General features: G+C 36.0%; 1 protein-coding gene across 12 annotated transcripts in view; it reads right to left on the bottom strand.

The window, feature by feature from the left end:
* The window catches only part of CACNA1A (calcium voltage-gated channel subunit alpha1 A), a 328,550-nt gene that overhangs the window by 249,399 nt on the left and 62,490 nt on the right, over nucleotides 1-16,661 (bottom strand). For all 12 annotated transcript variants that reach the window (XM_039342836.1, XM_039342879.1, XM_039342845.1 and 9 more), the window contains exon 2: nucleotides 13,391-13,684. In XM_039342836.1, the coding sequence (XP_039198770.1) occupies nucleotides 13,391-13,684 (294 nt within the window). The remainder of the gene's footprint in view (nucleotides 1-13,390; nucleotides 13,685-16,661) is intronic.

Here is a 16,661-nt window from a genome sequence, read left to right as displayed (position 1 = left end):
TATATAGTGGTTTTACTGCCTTACATTCTTCCTGCTGGTTGTTCATATGGCCTCCCAGAACCCCAACCAACACTTTACCCTAGTTTTGATGATAAGGGAAGCTGGAAGTCTAATGTTGGGTTGGCATTAGAAGTGGGGTCATTATGATACCAAATTCCGGACAGGAGACCTGGAAGGTAAACTAAGATAATGGAGGTAATAAATAGTAATTTAAGTTGAACCTAAGCAATGATGGCTGATAAATATCTAAGTTCTAATAAAGAACAATGTGGCTTGTCAAACCTGAGCTGGATTTTCATGAAGTATTGTTTTGATGGCGAGTGACCCTAGGTGTACAAAATAGATGAGGACAAAATCTAGGGATGTTTGCTGAAGTATAAGATACCCAGGGATCTGTCTCCCCATGCAGATAGTCCTGGTCTGGATTGAAGATGATGAAAGATTAAAAGTTCGATTACTCAGAGAAATACCAACTGCTAGCTCAAATCAGAGGGAAAACTGCCATAAGTATCTATAAGTCCTTCCTTAATTCTAGATTAGAAGAGTTGGTAGAATTATCAGGGAATTGCGCAGCAGGTGTCCAAATGGAGTCAGAACACGAACTTGTAGTTTTATATAAATAAATATATTTTACATCTATATATACAACAAACAAGATAATCAGACACATCACTACATTATGGGGTAAATCACAGAGCACACAGAGGACCCAGAAGAAAAAGGCAAGGAAAATGGGAAAAGCTCTCTCCACACCTACAGCAACCAATCACAGTGAAGATTGCCTCACACAGGAGCCAGCACTCTCTAACCAATCAAATATAACTGTGTTCTGGCTCATTGTACAACCCCACTGTTCCAGCTACTAAATTTAAATATTTTAACAAGAATATAGAAATGGAATCAAATATATGTTAAACCAATATTATAGACCTCATGCATTTAAAGGTATAAATCACTAATACTGCATAACATTAAGTAGAGAGAAAAAACATTCAGTTGTTCTATGTTTTAGAATTTCAAGCAATTGCTTTTAGCTGAAAAAAGGGTACCAGCAGAGAGAAGTAACGGAATGCAGTATTCTGGTTGTAAAATATGTCTGCAATCTTGGGTGAAAAATTGACACTAAATGCTATTTGCTTAGTAAAAGTAAACAATTCTGAGTGTTTATATCAAATTTCTATCAAATCCTGAGAACCTACAAGAAGTCCCTAGTGATACATTTAAAAATAATTTTTCCCTAAGTGAAGAAGGAATGTACAAGTGGATGTTCTGATGCACTTTTCTCCATTCTCAAGGAAATGGACAGAAAACCTCAGGGGGATTTCTCCGAAGATCATCTATCCGAGCCCATGCAAACAAGTCTTACTGCCATTTCTTCAAGGTATTCCTTCAAGCCAGGAATGTGTTCCCCTGCCCCCAAAATTTCAGCAATTGAAGTTAGAAGGGGAGAAGGATAAAATCTTTTGATTTCAAAATTGTGGCTAGAATATTCAACTTTCAGGAAATGACATTATCTGTTCTGTTCTGTGAGCTCGGAACATTGGTAATGTAAACATTAAATTGAGATACAAATTCAACTCACCAGATTTGATGTTGGGTGAGTTTTGCTGAAGTGTATAAATGTTCTAAGTTCTTATGATAAGCCTGGATCTAGGTAAGGTATTACAGTATACCTTTCAACCTTTAATGTTGATAATGTCCTTTTCTGGTCCTTTTGCTGCAAATATCATAATTTGTCTTAGCTGATAAAACCAGTCTAGAATAAAAGCCAAGGCAAAAGGTGTCTATGGGGATTCTCAGTCATCCAGATCATGGTTGTCCCAAAAGTGCTTTTTCAAAAGGCAACTGGACTTCCTTTGTTTTTTCTTGAAAAAGCACTTTTGAAAAAGTACTTTTCAGATGAGGCAAAAAAAAAAAAAAAACTTTTTATAATAATCAGTAACTTGAAATAGAATAATAATTCCCACTGCAAAATCATAAGCATCCATTTGCACAATAAAAAAGCAAGTTGTGTGTCGATAACTCAATAGTGAAGGTAAAATATAGTTTCAGATCCTGGAAGGTTTTCTATGCCTTTGAATCCTCCTAAATGGTTCACTTTCTTTGAGAGCTATCTCAGGACTCTGGTATGCTCTGTAAAATCAGATATAAATGCCTATAAAAATCATAGAATACCTTAAAATGCTGAATATCTTTGACATTCCTTGGGAATGCCAAGACAAGAATTGGGTTTAACATAATTGGATTCATCTAGACGCCTCTTGGAGAAATTCTGTGGTCCAAATACTCAAGGACAGGCAAATGAAAGGGATGTTTTCCCAGCTTAGTATCCAGCCTGCTTTTTTAAAAAAGTCTTTGCAGAATAGTCTTGACAAGTTCAGGATGGGCTGGTGGAGTTTCAGAAAAAAATGAACTATATTATGACATAAGAATCCAGAATGTCCAAAAACTGAAGGACAGTTCAATAATATATATCAAAGGTAGCAAAATATTCATGACCCTCCATCACGTTATTATTATTATAAGTCAAGTTTAGTCAAAATACTTGCCCTTTGCATTCATTTTAAAAGATCAGAAATAAATGAACTCTAAATCCCTAATGGTTACAGAGTTCAAAAGGTTGATGTCATGGGATTTTCTCACAAACCAATATTTCTTCTTGACAAAAAAAAAAAAAAAGGGAAAAGCCAGTGGGCAAAGAGTCTAATAAATCCTTTTGGTAATTGTCACTGATAAAATGCTTTAAACAAGTTGGCTCTTTGCAGATGCAGGATATTGGCATTTAGCAGGAATCTGAGCTCCAGGATGTAAAGTTTCAGCATAATCTGGAGATCAGTATGGCCTCAATCCTGTTGGCCTTTCATAAGGCTCTAAAGTGGGCTTATTTTATATGCAGTTATCTGCAAAAATATGCATAGGTGCAAAAATAGAATTCTTTGTCCAAAGGACCATGACAAAAACTCATCTGATTATTCAGTAATACCAGTACAGAAATATGCTTAGGACTGCATTGTTTCCCAAGAAACAAAGAATGGTGCTTATTTGACCATATTCATACTTAAAATTAAATTAAAATAATAAAGTGGCAACACTGAGAAATAATATTGTGAAACTATGCTGAGGTCATCTCCTATGCCATATATCTGCTTTGAAGGTAATCCTTCCTTTTCACTAATTTTTAATAAAATATCACCATATAACATTTGATATAGAACACTCAGGATGTTTTTGAAGACCCGAAATGGCTATCAATACAAATGAAAAGAATGTCATATCTTTATAGAATCTACTGAAATATAAATGGCTTATTGGTCACTCAGTCAATGTTCACATATAGAAATGTTTGCACGTGTTCTCAACTGGAAGCATCCATGTTCATCCTTACTTTTTAAAAAAATTATTAATCTTGAAACTGTAAAATGGCACTTAATGCAAATATGTGAACTTCTTCTGAGGCAGTAATAATTTTCCCTACTATGAGTCATACTGACAATCTGAAATCTTATTCTGGTAATACACTATGATCAAATTTCACTTCATTTTTAGACTCACTTCACATGTTATTATGGGAGTGATTTCCATGTTATCTGGCCTCATGCTACATATCTGTTATCTGTAAACAACTATGAAGCTCTGCTCATGTAGAAAAAGAAGATGGTGGAGAATGAATAGCATAACTGGGTTATGTGCCACTGTGGATGTCAGGAAGAATAAAAAAAGAATTCAGAATGGTGCTCATATGCTTACTTTCTCATTACCATTTTAACACTTTAGTTTACACTTTCCTTTTAATGGAAGAGTTAATAAGAGGGCAGAATCTTCTTTTAAAAATAGAATCTGCAGACCTAGAAATTGAGAAAATTGCATTTTAACCCATTTTAAAAATTCTTTTTACTCCTTAACCCATTTTAAAATTCTTAGGGGTTTATTTCTTTTTTGATTCTAATATTGTAATTGCCCAGAGCTTGCTATTATTCCTTTTAGAGCAGATAATCACTAGTTCTCATTATTTCACCATGTATCCCCATAAATTACTGTTTATTTTTTTTGTCTCATACCTTAATCAAGAGGACCAAAAGCCATCTTGGCACATACAGTATCAGTCATTTAATAAATTGTCCATGAGCAATCAGTGCAGTGGAGATCAAAATAATGGCATGGCTTTCTCAGGCATTCTCAAGTAATGATTGGCATATTATTAAAATGCACGTGGAGTCACACCTTGGGGTGGGGAATTGGGGATGGGGGAAATGATCAGTAAATGGCTGTAGATTTAGATGCACCTTTTTTTGTGAAAAAGCATGAAAAGATCTGCTTCATAAGTTAAGTATATAATAAGAGCACTCATTCATGAATAACTTCCACAGAAGTGCAAATAGCTTTTATTTTTGAACAACGTTTTGTCATATGGCAATATTAAGGATGTAGGATTGAAATTTCTTCAGTATGAAATTGTAAAATGTCATGGGATTTCTAGGAAAGAAATGACAAACTGAAGATGACTCCACTAAAAGCAGACCCACAATCATAGTAGGGGAAAAGGCTGGCAAGTAGTCAAGATCTTCGTAATTCTTCTCTGGTCACGGAGATGACTTGAGATTTCCCACAAATGTTCCAGACAGTTGCTTCTCACAAGGAAACCCCAAAACAGCACTCTTCAGTGGCTTGAGAGCTCTTGGGGATGAATGAATAGTTATCTTTAAAAAAACTGAGTTAGGGTACTTTCTTTTGTAATCACTTTCAGAAATTGCATGTTAACTTTTTTTTAGCTATTAGGAATGTTTGGATGGACAAGATTGAAAACATCATGTGGGTTTCTTTCAATTTTTAGTGAAAGAAGTTACAAACACAAGTTTAAGGATTAAAAAAAATAAACAGCAAAAGGTTGATTAGAACTTTGGTTTTGGAAAGTTAAAAACAGACTACTGTAAGAGACAAGATGGATTTGGAATAAGATTTTGGAATTAAAGAATCCTTCCCACAGAAAAAAAATTATTTTGTTTTAAATTCTCTTAAATAAAAAACATGCTATGATGTTATTTTGAAGGTTGGGCACTAGAGGTAACCAGAAGAAAATAAATATTGCAATTAAAGGAAAAGAATAGTTAAATTTGACTAATACTGTACAAATTGAAGTAAAATATTTTAATATTGGATATATTAAAAGTTATCTTTAACCATGAAGTTAATGTGTTTAAAAGATATTACGAAAGAGGAACAAATTTTCGCTGATAAAATTGAGACTGATTTGGAGTTTAAAAAATGACAGGTTACAAGAATGATATGGAAAAAGAGGCTATATTGGACATACAAAAGGAACTGACTAATGTTTTAATTATTAAAAAGGATGTATAAATAACAGACTAAGAGAATGACTTGGAAGAGTTTCTTGCATTGGATTTATAGAAGAGGCTTGTTAAAGCTTGAATAATTTTGTGAGCAGGGACAAAGAAAAATTGAAAAGAAATCAAGTTCTAGGAGATTATTTGAAGGAACTAAAGGTCAAGATTGTGAAAAGAAAGGGAAAGGAATATAAAGTTGCTTTATTTGATCAAGGTTAAAATAGATACGTTGTTATCTCTGGTAACCCTTCATGATCTTTTGCTGATCAGGACTGAAACAACAAGACTTTAATGATTTGTTTATAAAGAGATTTGATATGGGAAGAAGAAATCAGTTGTTTCTATCTTGGAAAATTATTGAATGCATTTGTAAATTATATAGAATATTTTTCTAAATTGAACTGTCTATACTTTTTCTAAGTATATGTGCTTCAAGTTTTAATATATATGAAATCCCACCCCTTAAGTATCACTTGGCCTATAATACTTCTTTGTTACTATCCAAAATAGCTCCCTATGAGGAAATCTAGCACTAAAGACACAATGAGATTAAGAATAAATTCTGCTGAATGGCACACTCCCAGCTAAATTCTAATGCTGAAATCTGAAGGCCTTTTAGTAAAAAGCAGAAAAATATTAAAACCCACCATTGCAAGAAGAGCAGGGTTGTGTGATTTCACACACAAAAGCATGCACTAATATGAATCATGGATGCCAGGAAAAAATAAAGGTGTCTACTTGCTCAAATTCTCATTTGCCTTGCTTGAATTATTTTGTAGACTGCTAACCAAATATATGCTGACTCCTTTCAATACATTGTTTTAAGATTAGTGCTCATGAAATGTGATGTGCTCCATGGCCTCAGGGGAAAAAAATAGATTATGGCGCCAATGTGAATCTAAAATACACCTCAACCTTATTTCACATTGTCCTTTGGAAGTCACCTATCAGTTGTAATAGCTTCAATTTCAAAATAAAATCACATCATTTTTAGTGGAATTGTACTTCCTTCTAACTCAGTGGTTCTCAACCTGTCCGCCAATTTTTTTCCCCTTTTCCTTGGCTGTGCTACTCCCTTTTATTCTATTGGCTTTCAAAAGCCAATAGGAATTGTCCAGGCTGTCTCTGCCCTGCTGAGCCCGCCAAAATTGTCCAGGCTGTCTCTGCCCTGCTGAGCCCGCCATTCTGCAAACGGTGCTGCACCAGTTGAGTAGTCCTCTACTTACGACTGGTTGAGTAGTCCTCGACTTACGACCGGTTGGGAGTCGCGGCATTAAAAAGGTTGAGAACCACTGTTCTAACTGGTTTAAAGCTCCAGAGTGAATCTATCCACCATAATTTATAGGTATTTGATTTACTAGTAACAGAATACAGATTTGGAAGTGACTCTGGAGGTCTTCTAGCCCAACCCCCTGCTCAAGCAGGAAACCCTACTCCATTTCAGACATATGGCTGTTCAATCTCTCCTTGAAAGCCTCCAGTGATGGAGCACCCACAATTTCTGGAGGCAAGTTGTTCCACTGATAAATTGTTCCAACTTATCCTACTGTATAGCAATTCCATACGTTTCTGCAGTTAAAAGATCCAAACTCCTGTATATGTACCTCTCAAATTCTGATCTATAGTCAGTGAAATTTTTAATTATGCAGAGTCCAGCATGTTGAAGAGGCCAAGTCAAGGATTATTTAGCACTCATTACAAGTGACAGATCATGCTTGGAAATTTCTGAGTCAAAGCTGATAGGAAGGACTGTTAGTGCTTGGTTTGCCAAAAAAAAAAAGTAGACTGAATTGCAGAAAGGGTGAACTTTCCAAAATGAGATCAGGTACATTACTAAATATTCTAGATTATTTTGAGTCCCCACTGGCTGCTTTTTTTTAAAAAAAAGGTATATGCAATAAAATATGACTGAGATAACAAACAGATTCATATGATGAAATTAAGAATGAAATTTTAGATGAGAACAGAAAAAAATTTAAACATGAAGATAACTGTGGGCAAATCCTATATCAGGTAAGAAAGTATAGTCCTATAGAAAAAAATAAGCAACAATTGTATTCTATGTGTTATGTGGATAGTGAAACAACTATGTACATTAATTGAATCAAACTATGGCAAGGTCAATTATTATTAGCTGAAGCCAAAGGGAAAAATGCCAGTTTTCTAAACAATAATGAGGTAGATAGAGCCTAACCAGAACCTATACTATACTTTGACTAGCAACAAGGAGAAGTTCTGCCTACAAAATTCAAAAACTTATCGCTTTTTGTTTATTCATAGATAATCATCAGAGGAGCCAAATCATCAATCAGTATTGGTTTTATGGATATGGCCTGGGCTCTAGTACAGAAAGCAAACCAGCATTTTCAAATACCATTTAGCAACCTCATGCCATAATATATACTTTTGCAGCCATGGCCTACAAACAACTCATATACACACTGATTAAACAGATAACAGTTAAGTTCATTTGGGGACATTTGTTTATAAAATGTTCATACAGCACATATTATACCCAATGCATTAGGGTATTTAATGCCTATTAGTATACCAATAAGCAAATTGTAACTATGTTGTATAAACTGAATTCTTAGAAACATTTACTCATCATACTAATATTAAAGACTGCCTTACATTTGTTAAATTATGAATTATATTTATTGGGAAGCTATTCATAAAAGCTCTTTGGAATCAAAGTGGATCTTTACTTGGGCCCAATAAGGTTTGAGCAAAGGAAAAATTTGATTGTTTAGAGCTTGAGTAACTGCACTAAATAAGGGCATGGAATTAAATATGGGGCTTCTACTGATGACATTAGAGGAAGTGTGAATACATTTCATTTGTTTTCCTCATAGGTTTTAAGTTTACAAAAGAGAGAGAGGCATACATTTAACTTCTATTGAGGTCAACAACCTATGACTCTAAGACCATATGTGTCTCTTGACCTAATTGCATATATTTGGTGATCTAATTTCAAATCTACTTTGGAAGCAATACCTTCAGAATGCTTAGACCTTTCTTTCATTCAAGAATTATAGAACTGGAATGGACCACAGAGGGAATCTAATCCAACCCACTGCTCAGGGCAGCATCTAGTACAGGTGAGCATCCAGACCTAGTGAAGGAGAATAATGAGGCAGCCTATTCTGATATTCAGATAGCTTCTGTATTGAGGCTTACAGCTCATACAATCAGGAAGTTTCTCCTGATGTTTAGCCTTGAGCTCCTTGTTGTTTTAATCCATTGGATCTGATTCTATGGTTTGGGGTAATAGAGAAATGTATTCTCTCTTCTGTAGGACATGCTTCAGATATCTGAAGATTGGTGTCATTTCCCTTTGTCGTATTTTCTATAGGATAAGATTACCCAGATACTTTAAACATTCCTGATAGGGTTTCATTTCCAGACTCTTCACCAGTACTACTAGTAGTCCACCTCTGAACTTACTCCAGTTTGTTATTCTTCTTTTTGGACTATGGTAACCTGAACTGAATTTAGTAGTCCAAACAGAGGGGACAATTACTACCCCAGCAACTTAGGGGACAAGAGGGGGGGGGGGAAGAAAAAGGAATGTGGAAAGATTCAATTTGGGGGGGGGGGCTACCCACCACTTGTTCCAGTTTTGCCTGCTTCAGTATTGTCATGTAATCTGAACAGTTTCTCTTGAGGAAATGCAACTCTTGAAAGAAAAAGTTACAAAGGAAGTTGCTTTGGAGTTGTGTAAGATTTATATGCATCTCTTCTTTTTTAGAAATTAAAAAAAATAACATGATGTATTCATACTTACCTTTTTATAGCTTCTTCCTCAAGAATATCCAAACTGCATCCCACTTCTACCCTTAAAGTAGCATAAATCACAGATTGCTACTAGTTGCCAAGTTTATGAAGGATCTTAGAGAAACTCCCCAGGAGTCAAAAATTCCATGGTTTTCTGGCTCCAGAAAATGACAAGAGCATTCATTTTGTACAACATAAAAGACACAGATAGTTGTTGGAGATATAATATCCTTGTAGCCCTTTGGAAAGAGGCAATCACTGAACTCAAATATCATGTGAAACAAAAATGTGGCTTATCCGGTTTGGTCTTAGCTCACTTTGAGAATCTAGTAATTGTTATTCAACAAGCCATGGTTAAGAAACATGTAATGACAAAAACGTAGCCATTGTGGTTTGTAAACTATTGCTAATGACTTGGCCTGGGAGATGGATGCAGCTAATATTTTATTCAATGAGCTACAGTTAAAGAAACCATGATTTATCACAATGTATGAACTAATCCAGTATGTGGTTTATAAAAGGATGGGAGCAACTAAAAGTCATAGATTTAGCCCATTTTCTATTGGTAATAGTGACACAAGTAACTTAAATTCTTATCACTCTTCTCCTTCATGAGTGGAAGATCCTAACTTAAAATATGTAACTTTTGTCCCATTTGCTACTCTTACTTCATTTGCATCTGCTGATGCAATAGTATATTTTTTTCCCTAAATTTGGTAAGTTTCTGAATAGAATGCTAACCAATGTATCCAAGCTTTTATCAAACTGACAGAAATGAACAATATCTCAAATCATCCAAACCAATCAAAGACTCTGCTGGATCAAGTTATTTGGATGACATAAAACTGGAGAATGCTAACCCACCTAATACAAAACATGCTAAAATCCAAGATAGAATGTTGGCTCATACACTGCAAAAATCACTGATACGGTATTGACAAAGCAGAACACAGAATAAACAAGCTTGGCAGGCTACAGACAACTATTTTTATAGTACTAATAAGTCTTCCCATCTCCTCCATTACCAACTTTTACTCCCTGTTGGAATATAAAATTCAAAAGCTACACATGAGTCCATGTCTCTGTTATTAATAATTAGGTGAAGATCATCAGTTGGAAGCTGGGGACCTAAAGGAGAATTCAATACTTTCTTCAGTCATGTTTATTAAGCTCCTACAGTTTTTTATCTTCTTCCTACCATCCTTAAACTAAAAAAAGACTTATTTTCTAAACCTGGTTTAGAAAGCATACTGCTTCCCCAACTTTACATCCATACTAAATTTCAAACATAACACTAAGTCCAATATGATTTGTTTTATTTTGTTTCAGTGTGTTGTACAAACCCAGTCACTGTGATTGATTTATTAAATTATAGTTAAATGAACATTGGTTTACAGTGTTGTGTAACTTTTGGAAGGAAGAGAAAGAATAATACTTCTCAACACAAGGAGTCATGCAGTGCTTGGGCAAGTTCAACATTCCTCAGATATTATTTCCATATTACTATCTTACTGTTTCCTATAGAAATGAATATCAGTTATTAATGTCCAAGGCTACATTTACATCTATTAGTCTGTCTCTTCAAATTTATGTAAGGTACATTGTCTAAGAATATAATGAAAATCATTCAGCAAATCTACATTTCACATTTTATTTGCATAGCCCTCTTTTAACTCATTCTTCTAGCCATTTTGGAGTACTATTGCAACTAGGATCTGGGACAAGTTAATGACCAATTTACTCTGTCTCAAAGGCCAAGTGATATTGCCACAAAAATAGTCAATCATGTCTTTTTTTAACTCTTTGATTAGAAATGGAGAGAAGCCAACACTTCTGGTGGACTGTATCTGGCATTCATGTTTGACCTCTCTGTTAAATATAATGAAATCTTGGGAAGGTATGCAAGAAAAGAACACTGAAATATTGAAGTAACACTGGGAAAAAGTGGATGGTCAGGAGAAGGCTGGGAATTGAGCATTTTACACATTTAAACTCTGTGAAACCCATGTGCCCACCAAGATTTAACATGGGCACTGACTATAGCATTTTATTGTATGAACAGCATTATAAATCTTTGACATTTATTCTTGTTGAACTATTACAGAAATTTAATTTTTGGCAACTATAGATGAAACAGAAAAAAAATCCTATTATTTGCAGTCAGTATTGATAAGCTAAACTAGCATTAAGACAGCTTCTTCTATTCCTATCATATTATTGTTGCTGTTGTTGTTATTATTATTTCTATTTTGCACTTAGAAAGAAAACTCCAACTATATAATTAGTGATTGAACTGAGATTACAACTTGTGTAAATCCCAGTACTCCATTCACAGGATCAACCTGGTTGTGATTACTTCATATTACCGAAATTTTATTGCCTCATATTAGTAAAACACAAAACTAATTTGTACATCTATGAGAAACAATATACACAAATAACTTGAATCTTCAAAAGATTCTTAGGTTTTAGGAATAATTACAATGAATGAAAGTTAATAGATTTTCCATCCATCTGTATATATTTCTATCTCAATCAGTATTTTTAGTATCTATTTATTAACTTTAAAGATATGCTCAATAATCTCTTTTTTCTAAGGTGATGAGCTAACTTAGCCATGTACATTTTTAAAAAATGTACAAAACCTTTTATACTATAAGGAGCTATAATCTGATTGTTATTACACTTGCATTTACACCATTAATTTTAGTGATGTGTTCTAGTATCACCTTTCTGTAAACAAAATATGTCTTTCCTCAAACTGACAACAAAACTGCACATAATCCTTTCATTAAAAGTACAAAATAAGCTGTAGCAAACATAAGAATATTTTTGCCATAGACATGCAACATTGCTATATTAGAATACGGTAGCTCCCTAAAATTAGTGACTTACATTTCAATCTGCACAAAAGAACACTGAAAAAATACTGTTACTATTGCATCAGAGAATAAAAACAATATTTTACACCTAAGTATTAGTAGATTCTAAGTTTTTTTCATCAGAATAAACTCGGTTTAAAGTACATGCAAACCTGAAGAGCATCCATAAAAATAACATAATTTATATATTACAGTCACATATTGTTCTTTGTCAATAAACAAAATAGTTATAGAAATTAAAGAAAATAAAGTATTTACATACCGAGTTGGAGTGATGAATCTGGATTTTTCTTCCATATCAGAGGAAACAAAAGCTTGAAAACACCCCCCCCCCCACCACCACCACAATTAGCAATGCTCATCAATCTCTCCCCCACAAAAATATTAACCATCTTCTTGGATCTCAAGTGCTCAGGTCTCCTGGATTACATGCATATTAATAACATGGAACACTTCTTGGTAGCCCTGTAGAACAGTTGGGGGAGGGGAAACCCATTTAGCTACTCATTTCTCACCACGTGTCTCTTCTAAAGATTGTTAGGCTGATTTCTGATCCATACAATTTGACAAGATTATAGTTTTCTTGTAATTAACTAGAAATAGTGCTGGGGAGTCCTACTCCCCATATCATATCATAACATATATTAGGCAACCACACTAACTACTGATTGCCCATGAAGGTCTTAGGCCTACAAGCCATTTTATCCTAAGAAAGGGAAACAGGGGCAGTGTCTAAAACTCTGAACTACTGGGAAAGAAATAAAAAGATAATGCTACCTGTCCAGTTCCCCCCCCCCACTGCACCATCTCCAACCTTTCCATGATAAAGGAAGAACTATTTTGCAGTAGTAGTTTTTAACAGGTTTCAAAGGTAAAGCAATGAGAGAAGGAAATAAAGTATCTGATGCTTGGGTTAGTGAGAAGCTCAGAATCTCTCCATAGGAAGAGATTGCAGGAGAAACAGACACATAAAATGATGTACATATTAAAGAGTGATATTGAGAGCAGAAAGACAGGTGGACAAAAGAAAAGAGCATCTCCTAATGAAGCACTACACCTCCTGGGAACAGAAAAAGGATGAATTCAGTAATAGAGCTGACAGTATCAGTTAAATAAATATGATTGAAAGGAGAAAAAAAAGAGCCTTGGAAGAAACAGGTTGACGGGAGAGGAAATGCACCCAGAAGTGATACAGATGTGAGAAATGGATGATATGGACATGCAGGGGTTGAACAGGAATGCTTGGGGTGGAGAATGTGCTAGTGGGACTTTATGCAGAGGCAGGATCAAGCATGCAGGACAGTGTTATCTATTGCCCTTTCTCAAGTGTAAGTAATTACTGCGGCCTAAGTATTGCACTGAACAGTTCCCCCCCCATAGAAAGGATATGGCCATTCGGTGATCTTTTTGGCGTATTTCCTCACCACGTTGTCTTCGCTGAAGAGGAAGAGGGAGCGGTTGAGAGTCAGACAGTTCTGCCGAACAGGAATGGGGTTGTAGAGTGCCATGGTACGGGCTCGCTGGGCCATCGACTGTTTATATATCCTCTGGGCCCCTGGGGGACCACCTTGCCGAACGCCCCCAGCACCCCGGCCACCTCCGCCGCCTGCTGTTCCAGAGCCAGCTCCCCCTGAACCTCCTGCCCCATAGCGGGCTGGCACCTCATCTCCAAACCGAGCCATCCTGCAAAGAGCAAAGGGCCGGGGGTTATGCTGCTGAGGATGTTGCTGGAGAGAAGAAGCTCATCGCATCCCATCGGCTGTTGTCGATGCTGCTGGGGAGCTTGCAGCAGAGGGAGGGGGCACTCAGGCAGGAGCACAGCCAAAGAAAGCAGCAGAGGTCCTGGACATGGTCACTTGCACCTCCCTATGTAAGATGGAAATGATGTACAGATTCTCTCCACCTCTACCCAAATGACTGCAACTGGGAAGGGGGGGACACACCCCAAGAAGAAGAAAAAATAATTCCAAAGAGTAGATTGCAGTTAATGGGAGGAAAATGCAGCAAACTGCTCCTAAAACAAATTGCAATGAAAAAGATTCAATGCACCCTCAATTAAAAATACTTCAATTAAAAAAGACGTTGCCTTCGGGAGGAGGAAAAGGGGGGGGGGGAGATGACAAATTAAATTAGTGACAGCAGTACCTCCATCCTACCAAGGAAGAAAAAATACAATTAAAGAAAATGAATGCACCAATTTCTCACTCCTACTTCTACATTCAGAGCCCAAAGGGAAATAAATCGAAATAAAAATAAAAAGACACCGTCCAAATTAGCCTCACATAGACTCAGTGCTCCAGTTCAATTTAATGAGAAAAATGCAGGCTTCTTTATACTGAGCAGGTTGGCAAATATCTATGCTCAAAAAAAGAAAAAATCGATATAAAATATTTCTGTCAGATTTGCGACATCAGTACTGTACTTGCCTTTCCATCTCACAAAACAATGCACTGTAAAAAAAAAAGCAATTGTTCAAAAAAAGAAAGGCAAAAATAACTTACAAATACACACACCAAAACAAAAATCAAAACATAACAAAAATCCTAAAACCAAAATAAAAGCACCCCCCCACACCCCAAGGTTTGTTTTCACTTTAGCTCCATCCTGCTATCTTCAGCACTGTCCAAGATCTGAAGGTGAAAGAGGTTTGGGCTCCCTTTAAGATGCTGAAGCTGTAGAATATTCCTCCCCCCTTGCTATCCAGCGGTCTCTGCTTTCTCTTTTTTCACCCGGTGTGACTGCGTGTATAATTTTCTCTGTGTGTCAGTTTTGCTTCATCTTGGAGCTGAATGCAGCAAAGAAATCCTGTAAAATCCAAAAACGAAAGAGACAAGAGAAGTAGTTTCCATCCACCATCTACTCATAAGGGTTCCTTGGTTGCTGCAATGTCTAGTATTTTTTTCTGCCTGTATTTCTCCTCCTCCTTCTCCTCCTCCTCCTCCTCCTCCTCCTCCTCCTCGGTAAGCTAAAATAAGACTGGTGCTACGGAGGCAGGCAGGCAAGCAGGCAGGCAGGCAGAGAAATGGAAAAAAAAAAAAAAGAAAAGGTCTGATTCACTGGCAGGTTGAGCTCTAATGTGCAGCAGTAGATCGATTTAATGCAAGCACAGAGCATCCCAAAGCCTCAGCCAGGCTTGGCACATGATGGTCTGGAACCAATAGCAGGGGCTATAGCCAAACCAAACCCATCTCAATTTATACAAGGGGAGAAACACACACACAATGTATGAACATCCTGCATACAAATGATATTTCTCAACAATCTATATTATAGCATATTAGACTGATATCAGCTCTCTGTTGTAAGCTCAATTTTTCCATTGGAATGTAGATACCTGAATACTGTATGTACCCCTTTCGCCAAAGACAGGCTTGTTTTATATTGAAAAAAGTCAGAATGGGATTGTCTTGCTTTATACCAGATTTGTGGAGAGCGGCTATTGTCTGTGCATGCTTGTAAGGCAAATAAAGTTAGCAAGAGGAGGAGAATGCTACAATTGTAGAATTCCAGGACAATATTGGAGATTAGACAAGTCATGACCTGTTGGATCATCATTTTAGAAATATTTGCCTACTTAAACTGAGAACAGAATGACCACAGGCAGGCAAAACAGGAGTGGGAATGGGAGACACCTCCGACTTCCTGCTAGCTTCCCCACTGATTTTCCTTGGGAGAACTTGGCAGGGAGCACTGCAAATGACAATCACGTGACTGCAGCTGCACTGAAGCAGCCACAACTTTGCTAAATTACAATCCCACAGGAATAATGGCCTTGGAATTTCGAAGCATTCTTTTAAGTTAACTCATTTGAAGTACGTTGATTAAAAAATTGCTGCCCTATGATGCATCATTTTGCCTGATTGAAGGTTACAAACAGACAAATACTGAGAGCTTTAGTTTATATATGTGTGTGTCTCTCTGTGTGTGTGTGTGTGTATGGTATATATCTGTGTATATGATATATATATATGGTATGCTAATAGAGTGACAATCTGCAAGGTAATATAATTTTTAGGACTCTAAATGTCCTTGCAAAACTTAATGTACACATAAAAAATATGGGCACCTCCTAAGGCATGGGAATGTATATTGATTATGCGTGCAACAGATTTCATAAACTGTAGTAGGCAAAAAGCTAAGATGCCTAAGCAAACAACAGACATGACAATCATCATCATTGTCTTCATCATCATCATCATCAGCAGCAGTAGCATCCTAGCATTTTTTCGGCAGATGCAAGGTCCGCTTTTCGGGTCAACAACAGCCATTTTGCATAATCAAATGCAGCATCCAGGTCCAACTGGGCATTTTTTAAAATATTTTATTGGATTTATATAAATGAGGAAAGAATAGGAACAATACAGGTAAGGAGAGGGAAGGGGATGGGAAATTGGGATGGAAAAAGGGTAGGTACAATAATCTCATGCTTTAACAAACAAACTACCGTTCGGATCATAATAGTAAATAAACATAATTTATATCATACTCAGCCATTTTAAAATAAGGTTAACTATAACCATAGTACTAATGATTAATAAACAGATAAAATTCATCTATGTAAATAAACGTAATTAATAAAATCTCAACTAATCATAATTGTCAACATTAACGGTTGAAAATCACTAAAAATAAAGATGTTGTCAACCTAATAACTATAACT

The sequence above is a fragment of the Crotalus tigris genome, unplaced genomic scaffold (assembly GCF_016545835.1).
Source record: "Crotalus tigris isolate CLP2741 ecotype Arizona unplaced genomic scaffold, ASM1654583v1 scf7180000017551.9496454, whole genome shotgun sequence".
NCBI lineage: Eukaryota > Metazoa > Chordata > Lepidosauria > Squamata > Viperidae > Crotalus > Crotalus tigris.
Note: the sequence above shows the minus strand (reverse complement) of the source record. Positions and strands in the feature narration are given on the sequence as shown.